This window comes from Diabrotica undecimpunctata, chromosome 8 (genome assembly GCF_040954645.1).
Source record: "Diabrotica undecimpunctata isolate CICGRU chromosome 8, icDiaUnde3, whole genome shotgun sequence".
Classification (NCBI taxonomy): domain Eukaryota; kingdom Metazoa; phylum Arthropoda; class Insecta; order Coleoptera; family Chrysomelidae; genus Diabrotica; species Diabrotica undecimpunctata.
This window is the reverse complement of record NC_092810.1, coordinates 75,068,354-75,081,652: the sequence shown is the minus strand read 5'-3', so window position 1 is coordinate 75,081,652 and position 13,299 is coordinate 75,068,354. Positions and strand designations below refer to the sequence as shown.

Genomic DNA, 13,299 nt, shown 5'->3' with positions numbered 1-13,299 from the left:
CCGGCTCTTTATTATAGAAGAAGAGCCGGTAGTTATAATATGGGCTTTAAAAATTAGTAAGTTTATTTATTTATGATTCCAAATTGATACTAATGTATTTCTTTTATTGCAGCTTGATGAATTAATTAAATTGGTTGAACGCCACTGTGTGTTTCTTTTTCCCCTCTTGTCCTTTGTTTTGTATTATGTTTATTGACTTGTTTTCCTAATAAACAAGTCAATTCATAACGACTTTGTTTGTTTGTTTAATACCAGGTTATTATTCTTACTAATAATTTATTCAAAAATTATTGGTCTAGACATTTTAAAGCAAATATGTTTTTACAATACATATTGTATCGTAAATATTTAATCAAATAAAACAATTCTTTTCGTACCTAAAGTGTATGATTCTAAGAAAACTAGTATACTGATATACATACATACATTTTGAAACAATAAAAATAATTAGAATTATATTTCTGTTTTTATTTTTTTTTTTATACAAACACACACACATACATACATACACACACATACATACATACATACATACACCCAGAACGGTCGGGTATATCATTCGTGATTCAAAACCCACATAATATTCAGAAATTTGGTCCAAACCTACTGCCAACCCCCAGAATAACACCCACAGGACCTTTTAGATACTCCAAGAACTACTAATACTCCCCTATATAACAATCATGATCCACAGTCCCCCCATTAAAGCCAAACATTATGATTTCATAGCCCCCCATCAACTTCCCAACGCTGATCCACAAACCCCCTTCAGACTACACGATCAAGGATTTTTTGCCTGTACCACGCTATTTCGCTGTATTCTTGATTGCTAAACCCCCTCTAGCTCTCTACTTTCCAATTAAATCCAACATTAGTAATTGCATAATTTTTTTGTTAAGAACTGCATCTACTCTTAATCGACCTTAGAAAAATATAGACAAGTCAAAACAAATAAATGTACGTTAAAACCAATACAGTCTGAATCGAGTTAAATAAACTTATAATCTTGTAAATGCAGAAATATCGATCTATAACCGATAGCGTTCTTTACATTTTTGTAATTAATACAGGGCTGTCGAAAAAAAAAAATGAAGTTATGAAATTTACAATTAAATGCATTTCCCTGACAGTTTTCAACTAATAGTATGACATATATGAAAACAAGTTCCGTTAAACAACATGAAAAGTTATTGTTGCTGCTGTTAATACGTATCCTGAAAAAATTAGCTGGTTATCTATGAATTTTATCACAGTCGTTTTTCCGTGCTTTGATAAGTAATCAAAATTTGGAGAGAGTATCTTTCATAAACTTTTTTGTCGACGGGCACTCTGACTAGTACCACGTCTAAAAGTACCACAGCTTCTATACATTGCCAACTGTTGCTCCAATATATTCCGAGTCCTCAAATACACCACCTGAACATGTAGCTAAGCCGACTCTGTGCGCGGCATCTACGCGCCGACTCGTAGCAAGGTGTCAACGAGAGACAGAACCATGATGGCGAACAAAACAGACAGTTTTTACGTTTTTTAGTTTCATAAGTTTTAAGTTGTAATATGTATTTTTAAAATAATAAAAACCAAATATACAGTCCACTTAAGTCGTACGGATTTATCACACCCAACTACGGCAATTCATGGTCTTCGAGACGAATTAATGGATTTTTACACATAAAACACAATTGGCGCCATTTTCCGGCAAAAACACATTGTAGAAGTTATAAAGGAAATATATTATCACACATTGGGAATCGAAGAAAGTCGATATTCAGACATACACAATTATAGAAGTAAAAGCAAAATTCATGATTTTAGAGCAAAGGTAACCAGAAACCAATATACATAGATAAAAACACCACGTGAGTACACAGTATCCTTTTTTAAACAAATCATTTCCATACCTATTATTGAAACAAATTTACATGATCAGTCTGTGTCAGTTTCTTGTTCCTTTATTATTAAGTTATTAAAACATCTCTGGGTCATATACTACTTGTAATAAATAGTATAACAAGGTAATAAATTCAATAACAACTATGGCAGAACTCACAAATTTAAAAAAAAAGAGGAGCACAATTAAGGCTCAAATGACACAATTTCAAACATTCTTAAATAATTATTCAGATGCTAGTGCATCACAGCTACCAAGTAGAATTGAAAAATGCAGAGAGTGGTGGAAAGATTTTGATATTGTACAAGAAAACATTGAAAAATTTGCATCTGGCGAGGGCATTGATATTGATTCACAGGTAAATGAAAGATTAGATTTTCAGGATTTATATTTTGAATTAATTGGCATAGCAGAAGGGCTTTTGAATAAAACTGATTCTGTTTCAAACCAATCAGATACACAATCTGATACAGTGAAAGCCTCATCAAAAAATGTGAAACTACGTCCTTTAGAGGTACCAACATTTAACGGTTCATTTCATAGCTGGTTGAAGTTTAGGGATGGGTTTACAAGTGTAATAATCAATAATTTAGAATTAACTGATGTAGATAAACTACACTATTTGAAAAAAATCATTAGTTGATAGGGCAGTTGGGGCATTGGATGAGTTACCAACTACAAACACAAATTTTAATTTTGCATGGCATTTATTAGGTGAAACATATGAACGCAAAAAGTTAATAGCACGCAGTCACATTGATAAGTTAAATAAATATCCACATATAAATAATTAAACCTCATTCGAATTAAAAAAATTCTCTACTTCAATTAAAAAAGACTTAAAGGCATTAAAGACATTGGGTTATTCAGTAGAACAATGGGATGTTATTTTAATTTGTATATTAGAAAAAAAATTGGATAAAAACACAAAAAGGGAATGGCAAAAAATAGGGCCACTTAATGAGTTTCTGACAATCACAGATTTTTTATCATTCTTAGATCAAAAAATACGCAGCCTAGAAAACTCAGAAGATGATAAAGATAAACCCAAGTTATCCTCTGAAACAAAACGTAAGTATGAAAAGGCTCCTTTTTAAAAAACATTTTTAGCATCACACAAACAGTGTCATCTTTGTGGACAGTCACATTATCTTTATGGGTGCAAATAATTTCACAAATTATCTATCTCAGTAAGACGAGCGGAAGTTGACAAAGTCAAGGGTTGTTGAAATTGTTTACGGGAAGGTCATAAAGCTCAAAATTGTGCAATGCGGGGTTGCAAAATTTGTGGTAGGAAACATAGACTTCTACATTTAGATTCACATTCATCAGGGCACAATGAAAACAATTGGGAACGAAATACACAAGGCAAAGATAGAACACATCCACATGGTCAAAATTCACTTCAACTGCAAGGTTCACAACCACCAATACCATGGACACATAATCAAACTCAGGGTATACATTCACAGGGACAATTTACACATTCTCGAACACTAGAGCCAAATAAGCAAGGGCAAGTTACACATATTCAGGCACATGAGGTACACTTACAGGGACAAAACACAAATTTTAAGGGGCAACATGATTTAGATGATGGGGTACCTCACTCAGTGTATTTGGGACAGGTTAAGACTAAGGACTATAGCACTATAGAAGATAGGGTACAAGTTAGCAAATGCAATCATACCAATTCAATTCATACAAAAACAGAGATTCTGCTTTCAACAGCATTAGTTTACATGCAAGACAATTTTGGAAACTTTCATGAATGCAGAGCCTTATTAGATTGTGGGTCTCAATCAAACTTTATTTGCAAATCATTGTTAGAAAAACTCAATATCCCAACGGAAAAGGTAGACATTCCAGTGGCAGGTATCAATCAAGGTATTACAAAAATTACACGGGCCATGAAACGTATAATACAATCTAAAACATGTAGTTATAAATTAAGTGCATTTATGTTAGTTATAGATAAGATATCTGACAATTTACCAGCTTTTAATCTTAATTTAGAAATGATTGACATACCAAAAAACATTATGTTAGCTGATAGCTCTTTTAATCTTAATTTAGAAATGATTGACATACCAAAAAACATTATGTTAGCTGATAGCTCTTTTGGAGTTTCAAAACCTGTTGAATTATTGTTAGGTTCATCTATATTTTGGCAATTACTATGTGTAGGGCAAAAAAGACTGGGAAAAGAAAAACCTATACCTCAGAAAACCAAATTGGGATGGGTGGTATCAGGGCCTGTGAGAACAATTGACAAAGGAGTACATTTTTCGGGTATGATTTCATGTGACTTTTCTGCACTCAGCTTGAATGAACAGATGGAACAATTTTGGAAAATTGAAGAATTGGATATACATAAAAAATCCTTATCAGTAGAGGATAAATATTGCCAGGAACTGTTCAACTCAACCACAACTAAGGATTTACATGGACGTTATATAGTACAATTACCACTTAGAGAAGATATTACAAAACTGGGGGATTCTTACAGCACAGCAATGAAGAGATTTCAAAACTTGGAGAAGAAACTGAACAACAATTCGAGTTTGCGAGAGCTGGGAGCTACAGATACAAGGAGATACACCAAAATATTATATACCGCATCATGGGATACTAAAGACATCATCTACTACTACCAAGCTTAGGGTAGTCTTCGATGGGCCTGCTAAAATAGACAATAATTTGTCATTGAATGATGTATTAATGGTGGGACCAAGGCTTCAGGAAGATTTATTACACATCTTGCTACGGTTTAGAAAACATAAAGTTGTCATTGCTTCTGATATTGAAAAGATGTATCGGCAAGTTCTTATTTCTTCAAAACAAAGGGATTTACAAAGAATTTTTTGGAGATTTTCATCTGACCAACCTATAAACACATACAAATTAAACACAATAACATATGGTTTAGCACCATCAGCCTTTGTCGCAATAAGATGTATACAACAAGCAGCATATGAACAAATGTCAAATTTACAAGAAGCTTGCCAAACTATTTTGAAGGATTTTTATGCAGATGATCTATTATCAGGAGGGGACACAATTGAAGAGGTTAGGAAGTTAAAACGGGATATCAGTTTCATTTTGAGCTCAGCAGGATTTCAGCTCAGAAAATAGGTCTCAAATAAACCAGAAATATTTGAAGGGGACTTACAAAATAATCAACAAATTGAGCATTATGTGTCTGAAGACATCACTAGTAAAACTTTGGGGTTGTACTGGAATACTCAATTGGACATCTTGCAGTACAATATTAATTTTAATATACAATCTCAGACAACCAAAAGGTCAGTATTATCAATGATTTCTCAAATATTTGACTCTCTGGGTCTTGTGGGACCAGTCATAATCACGGCTAAGGTAATTATGTAATCATTATGGAAGCTCAAATTGGATTGGAATGAGTCATTACCTCAGGATCTTCACACCGCTTGGAACAAATTTAAGGAAACAATTTCAGATTTACACCAAACACAAATTCCAAGACATGTGATATGCTTGCAACCAAAGGACATTGAACTTCACTGCTTCAGCGATGCATCGGAAGTTGCATATGGGGTAGCAATTTATGTACGGTCAATAAGTCACGATGAGTTATATCATGTGCATCTACTATGTGCTAAATCAAGAGTAGCTCCGTTAAAGACAATCTCATTACCAAGGTTAGAGTTATGTGGGGCGTTACTTAGCGCAAAACTTGCCAGGGAAGTTATACATACAATGGACATAAGATTTAATAAAGTGCATTTTTGGACAGATTCGACAATTACATTACATTGGATAAAGGGGGAGGCTTCAAAATGGAAAACATTTGTGTCACATCGGGTTTCGGAGATTTAAAATTTGACTAAAACATATGAGTGGCATCACATCCACTCCAAAGAAAATCCAGCCGACATCATATCCAGGGGGATGGAACCAAAATTACTTAACGATTCTTCACTTTGGTGGAATGGTCCAAAATGGCTAATGGAAGATAAGGAGAAATGGCCTTATTTTAATATAAATGACTTAAGTACTTTGGAAGTGCCAGATAAAAAGCCAGTTAAATTTTCATTAATTGTTACAACATTGCATACAATTTGGGATAGATTTTCAAGTCTTAACAAGTTACAAAAAACCACAGCTTATATTCTGCGACTTATAAACAATTGTAGATTGCCAATAGGTGAACGTAAATGGGGTATACTTACTGTTGATGAAAGGGAGGGCGCACTAAGAATTCTAATCAAAATGGCTCAATTGGAAACATTTGGTTCAGACATTTTGTCAATGAAAAGATTGGGCTCATTATGTAAGACAAGTAGTCTCATCTCATTACACCCTTTTTTAGATTCAGAGAGTATTTTAAGAGTTGGTGGACGTTTACAAAATTCAGATTTACCATTTTCACAAAAACATCCAATTATCTTACCAAAAAATCATGTGCTCACACGGCTTATCGTTACTTCATATCATCTTAAACATTTACATATGGGACAACAAACTTTATTATCTATCTTTATTATCTATTTTACGGCTAAACTTTTGGGTTCTTTCAGAGCATAATACAATCAGACATATCCTGCACAAGTGCACAACATGTTTTAGGGCAAGGCCAGTTAAGATAAATAATCTAATGGGTCAATTACCTAGATCACGAGTAGTAGCATCCAGACCTTTCCTTAATTGCGGTATTGATTATGGTGGTCCCTTTCAGTTAAAAACAAGCAACCTGAGAAATTGTAAAATTGTTAAGAGTTACATTTGTATATTCACTTGCTTTACTACTAGGGCAACTCATATTGAATTGGTTTATGAGTTAACTACAGAGTCATTCTTAAACTGTTTCAAACGTTTTGTAGCTAGAAGGGGTCTCTGTCAAAACTTGTCCTCGGACAATGCTACGAATTTTGTGGGAGCAAACAATCATTTGAAGGAACTGTACTCATTTATAAGTGATACAAATATCAAGTCAAAGTTTCTCCAGCATTTTGCTGATCACCAAATCAATTGGAAATTCATACCTCCCCACTCTCCTCATTTTGGCGGGCTATGGGAGTCAACTATTAAGTCTGTAAGATATCATTTAAAAATGGTATTGGGAGAAAACAAATACACATATGATGAGATGTATACTCTCCTGACACAGGTTGAATCATGTTTAAACTCACGACCCCTCTTATCATTGTCCAATGATCCACTTGACCTTGGTGTACTCACGCCAGGACATTTTTTAATTGGAGATTCCTTAATGGCTGTACCACAAGAGGATCTCACAGATGTCCATACAAACAAACTCAAGCGATATCATCACCTTACGCAAGTTATTCAACATTTTTGGGCTAGATGGTCGCGAGAATATTTGTCATCTCTTCAGCAACGTACAAAATGGAAAGCAGCAAGTCCTAATATCCAAAGGGGCTCGATGGTTATTATCAAAGATGACAAACTTCCTCCAATGAAATGGGAACTAGGAAGAGTAGTCGATGTGTATCTGGGCAGCGATGGGATAGTGCGCGTTGTGTGTGTTCGTACTGCTCACGGTACATTCAAAAGAGCATGCGCGAAAATATGTGTTTTACCGATTAGTGACAATTAGCTCGGCCGGTTATATAGTTGTTGACACAATTTCGGTCTGTTGAAAGGCATGTGTTACTTCAGCCTTTCAAGGAGGGCGGCATGAACAGTGTAGCTAAGCCGACTCTGTGCGCGGAATCTACGCGCCGACTCGTAGCAAGGTGTCAACGAGAGACAGAACCATGATGGCGAACAAAACAGACAGTTTTTACGTTTTTTAGTTTCATAAGTTTTAAGTTGTAATATGTATTTTTAAAATAATAAAAACCAAATATACAGTCCACTTAAGTCGTACGGATTTATCACACCCAACTACGGCAATTCATACAAAACACCAACTTTCCACCTTAGGTGAGACTACCTTTTGATGAAACTTGTGTTGAAAAGTTAAAATATTAAAGCCAGTAATATTTTGTTAAAAATGGGTTTTTGTTTTTAGAACATGGTAAAAAACAATAAAAACACGGCAGTTACCTAATGTTGCCAAAATAAAAGTAGCAAAAATGCATTTAATAATTTTAATAAGTTACCGCAAGCAAATTTTATTGCGAATACTAAATAAATTGAGTATTTACCTTCATTTACCCAGACATTTATTAATGAATTTTTATGGTGTAGAAAGTGTTTTTTAGATGAGCACTGTATATTTAAAAATGTATGTAACAAAATGATTGTAAAAGGAATAAAGCTATAAAATACGGAAACAAGCAATAAAATGTATTTATACGATATTCTACGATAGACAAATAGCTAAAGAACATAAACATAGAATCTGTAATAGATTTATGAATATAGGTATAGTAAGTGGATAGTGAATAGTTGCCCTACAACCTAAGAACTGTAGATTGGCCACAATTGAATTATTGGGAAACAAGTTCAAGAAAATACACATTAAACAGGTTATAAAACCAAAAATACGAAAAATAAAATGTAAAGCTCATGACGTTATAGCAAGAATAGGAAATAATAAAAAGGTACTGGGCCGTCCCTTGCGGTACAGTAGTAAACCATGATACAAGGATACATGTTTGTATTTGTATCATGGTAGTAAACAGTGTTTTTCTTCGGTCCTTCAAAATTTGCAATTTACGACGGGATTTAAGAATAGTATTTAGTTAAGTTATAGTGCCATAATTAGGTGATAAACTGTAAGTTATCTGCATATATTTATTAAGCCGAAAATCAAATTGGTTTCTATTTACAATTTAAATAACCTTAAAATTTGGTATCGATACGAGGTGCGTGGCGTTGTTATCAGCAACTAGACAGGTCAACAACGAAAATTTTCAGACCCACTGTCCATGATAACTGCTAAGTCGTGCTAACGGTGATACCGCCATTAAGTCATATTACACAGCTTTTGCCCAGCAGCAATTTCCAAAAAAGGATCTGGCTATAATTTTCGGCGCAATCGATGGAGCTCGTCTTCAGGATTACCTAATCCCTTAAGGAAGCATAATAGGACCCAAAAATATTATTTTCTGTTCCCGTTTATCAAATAATAGAATTTGCATATATCTATCTCGTAAGCAACTGTTAGAGGATTTTATAAATTTCCACGGCTCAATCGACATTCAAGATCAAATTATAAAGGCACGTCGACTTATAACACCAGCTGAAAGACTTATACTGTCAAATGTATCTCCAACTATTCCTCATGAAGTACTTTGCGAATAATTAAAAAATATTGGCTTAAATATGATTTCACCGATTTCCTTTATTAAGATTAGTTCAAACCTACCGGAATATAGCCACATACTACGTTTCCGAAAAAAAGTCTATGTCAGTCAATACAAATTTGTCGTACATGATTCGTTTACAGTAAATTACGAAAATACTTCCAATAGAATCTTCATTTCACATGATAGTCTAACCTGCTATAAGTGTAAAGCTTCAGGACATATCGCTAGCCAGTGTATTACGAGTCCCAGTAATGCTCCAACTGTAATCTCACCTACAAATCTCCATAACCAAGAAACTAGCGGCACTCCTAGTTATAGCAACACTTTCAATCAACCTCATTCAGCGACAATACCGTTTTCACAAACTTCGGATGCAATATCCTCCAACCTATCAACACCTCTTCCATTGGATAAAATTGCAGAAAACTCTGATAAAGCTGATACATTACCACATTTTTCTGAAACAAGTATTTCAGCCAATCTTACACATAAAAGTTCAAGCTCGACTTCTGTCACTACTTATGAGTTTGCTCCAGTACTTACAAATGTAATAAAGCCACAACATCTAAATGAAAACTCTGATAATACTTACGCGAACGCAAGTACCTCCATAAAACGCAGTTTTGGTGAAATTATTTTTCCACCTACAGATTCAATACTTTCATCACAGAATCTGTTTACAAAACCCAAATCTTCTAAATAAAAAAAAACGCTCTCATCCAACGACCCATCTACACGGAAAACTCTTCATAATCATGCACCATCTTTCGTTTTAAATTAAAACCAATTGTCCTGAATGATTGATAATGTTCAAGGCTCACCCGATACTATTAACGTCGTCAAAGAATTTACAAGTGATATGGTTGGTTTACTCAATCTTTTAAAATGCAACTATCAATATGCAAATGATAGATCAACAAAAACTAAGTTTAAATAACTTCAAACGAAATTATTTAACCATTTAGGGAAAGATATATCTAACTTAGTTAGACAGTGACTCCTCTGTAGACAATCGTTCAGTGTCCTCCAACTCCGAATCTATTAACAACATTTACATTTAACTCGATTCTTCAGTGGACCATTGATGGATTTTTCCATAGTCTCCCTATGCTACAGCTTCTTTTATCTGAATATTCTCCAGATATTATTTGTTTACAGGATACAAACTTAAAGACCAACCATTTGTACAATTCTAAACATTTTACTTGTTTTCGCAGAGACCGTATAGATGCAAGTCGTGCAAGCGTTGGTGTAGCGATTCTAGTAAACAAATCCATCGAGGCGGTGCCAATTCCAATAGTTAGTTATTTGGAGGCTGTCGCTGTCAGAATCTCAACTACTAGTTTAGTGTCTATTTGCAATGTTTACCTTCCTTGTGAAATACAAGTAAATTCTGAAAGCCTTTGCAGGTTATTAGAGCAACTGCCACGTCCTCGTATAATTCTAGGCGACTTTTAATAATAAATTTTCTTAATGAAGGTAGCCCCACAAGATTCAATATTTCAACAGGGTATTCCTCATGCATTGATTTAACTATTTCCGACTCAAATTTTGTTCATTGCCTCAGCTGGGAGACTCTAGCCTATACATATGGTAGTGACCCTTTTTCCAAATCGATATTCGAAACTATAATTTTTCCTCATCAGGTCCTTTATTTATATCTAAGTGGCGAATATAAAATGCAAATTGGCAAAAATTCTCCGAATATATCGATAATAATATTTCCACTTTGGAAATAACAGACGATATTAACTCAAATATAGAGCAGTTTAATCAACTTATCTTAAACCCTGCTCAGAAATGTATTGGTAAATCTAAGTCTGTTAACGGTCGATGTCCTGTACCGTGGTGGAATGAACGTTCTGCTATAGCAATCCATGAAAGTAAATCAGCTAAACCGATACAAAAAGCATAAAACACCCGAAAATAAAGTAAAGTTTAATATGCTAAAAGCAAGGGCCCACCTAATTGTCAAAACTGCTAAAACATTTTCATGGAATAAGTACGTAAATTATCGTACTTCCGTAACATATCACTACCTCTGATGTCTGGAACAAAGTTAGAAAAATATCTGGTTTGCACACTTCACACAATTTCATGGGTTTAAAAGAAAATAATAATTTCATAACATCGAGCATATTGCAAACATTTTTGTTTGGAGATCATCACAAATTCATGGGTTTAATCTTTGATTCAAAACTTACATGGAATGTAAGTTCATGTTCAATTTTTGTGGGTACTTTCACACGTCGAAATAACGGGAAACGAAGAAGCTGACGGGACTGCACGTCAGGTAATTTTAAGCGATTATTCGGAACCTATAGACAAGTGTGTTTCCAGTGACTTAAAAGCTTATTTTAAAAATAAAGTGTTGTAATAAAGTAAAGTGGCGAAATGAGTGGTCTCAATTTAATTCTAAGCTGAATAAGATCAAGAATAATGTTTCTCAGTTGATTTCATCGTCGCTTAAAAGGCGTGAACAAATTGTGCTTGCGCTTCTACGTCTAGGACATACCAAGTTAACACACTCTTATCTTTTCACAAAGAATAACCCTCCCATATGTGATCGGTGTAACGTTCGATTAACAGTTATAACACTTTTTAATAAATTATGGTAAATATGATCAAGAATCTATGTTCCTATGATAATATAATTAAATATCTAAGATTTTTAAACATTTTCTATAATCTGTAGTTATTTAATTTTGCTATTTATATTTTGCTCCGTCGCTAATAACCTTTTGGTGGATGCAATTTTTTTCTACTAAAAAAAAATAAATAAAAAAGTACTCCAAGATCTCCAAATAATTAAAATGGTAGGAACACGTTAATGTATCAGTCAATGTCGTATACCCGAAGGAATTATTTATATTTACATAATTGAAGGGCTGAGTGGATGAAGGAGGTATGTAACATTTTTACAAAAATCTAGTTATTCTCGTAGATGAAGGAGGTATGTGTTAATATGTTTTGTGGAACTAACAGTAGCACTCTAAGAGCCATATTAAGAGAAATACTAATGTCCAGAAGGAGGTATGTATCAACAACTACTTATATTTGTAGTGGATGAAGGAGGTATGAAACATAAATAGCACATACCTCCTTCTTCCACTAGTGTCCTGATCAAGTTCTGTAACATACCGCCTTCATGCACGTAACAGCTAGCTGTGAATGAGCTGTTCACCATTTGACAAAAACGATTGTTGTGATTAACACGTGTTTTGCGAATTTAAGTTGTGTTAAGTAATATTGCTCACATTGATAATTGAAATGACTTCAAGGGGAAAGATAATGTTACAGTTAGCTTTAAATGATAATATTTTAACTGCCAGCGAGAGTATTGACAAAAATATAATACAAACCATGAAAAATGAGAATTCTAACCTACAAATGCCAATTTCATCAACAAGTAGTGACTATTCTACAGGCAAGAATGAAGTTCGCCAAGAAGAATGTAAGTATCTTTTTTATAAAATATGAAATTCACGTAGGAATATTTTGTTATATTCAATGGTACCTATTTTTTATTGTTATAGGGAAAGTGCCATATACTTTCACAATGTGTCCAAGTGTTAACTTGGAGGTAAACAGTTCTGCTCTGACTTCAAATGTATAGTTTAATATCTTTTGTTTTTTTAATCAAACAGATATTCGAAATTACAAGTAATACTACAGTTTTCCTTATGTAAAAACTGACAGTAATTAAAATTAAAAAATCTAACAAAATATTTCCAACTGTTATTATTGTGAATATGGAAATTAACAAATTTGGCAAAAGTTTTATGTCATGACTTGGTCAACTGTTTTGTTATGATTATTATGTAATTTGTCATAGCAAGACACGACTTATAATGTGCTAAGGGTAGATTAAGGGCCTTATAACTACTTCAGTAAATTGACTATATCTTTTGTTTTTCAGATGATGGAGAAGACAATAACTACGATTCAAGTTGCGATACCTTATTCGGGGACAACTCTAGTGATGAATATGTGCCAGATCCGGAAGATTACATCAACTCATCATCAGACAACGAGATTGATAATGAGATGGTAGATGCACAGAGTAATAATGAACCGATTGAAGAAGAGAATGATATACTAATGGAGGATAATAACATACTAGTAAGTCAGGCAAAATCTAATGAAAAT

The 13,299-nt window shown here is 33.8% G+C and overlaps 1 protein-coding gene across 1 annotated transcript; it reads left to right on the top strand.

The window, feature by feature from the left end:
* Positions 1-4,612: 4,612 nt before the first annotated feature.
* On the top strand, positions 4,613-5,026 carry LOC140448908 (uncharacterized). Its single transcript, XM_072542037.1, has one exon. The coding sequence runs from the start codon at positions 4,613-4,615 to the stop codon at positions 5,024-5,026; it is 414 nt and encodes a 137-aa protein (XP_072398138.1).
* Positions 5,027-13,299: the final 8,273 nt, after the last annotated feature.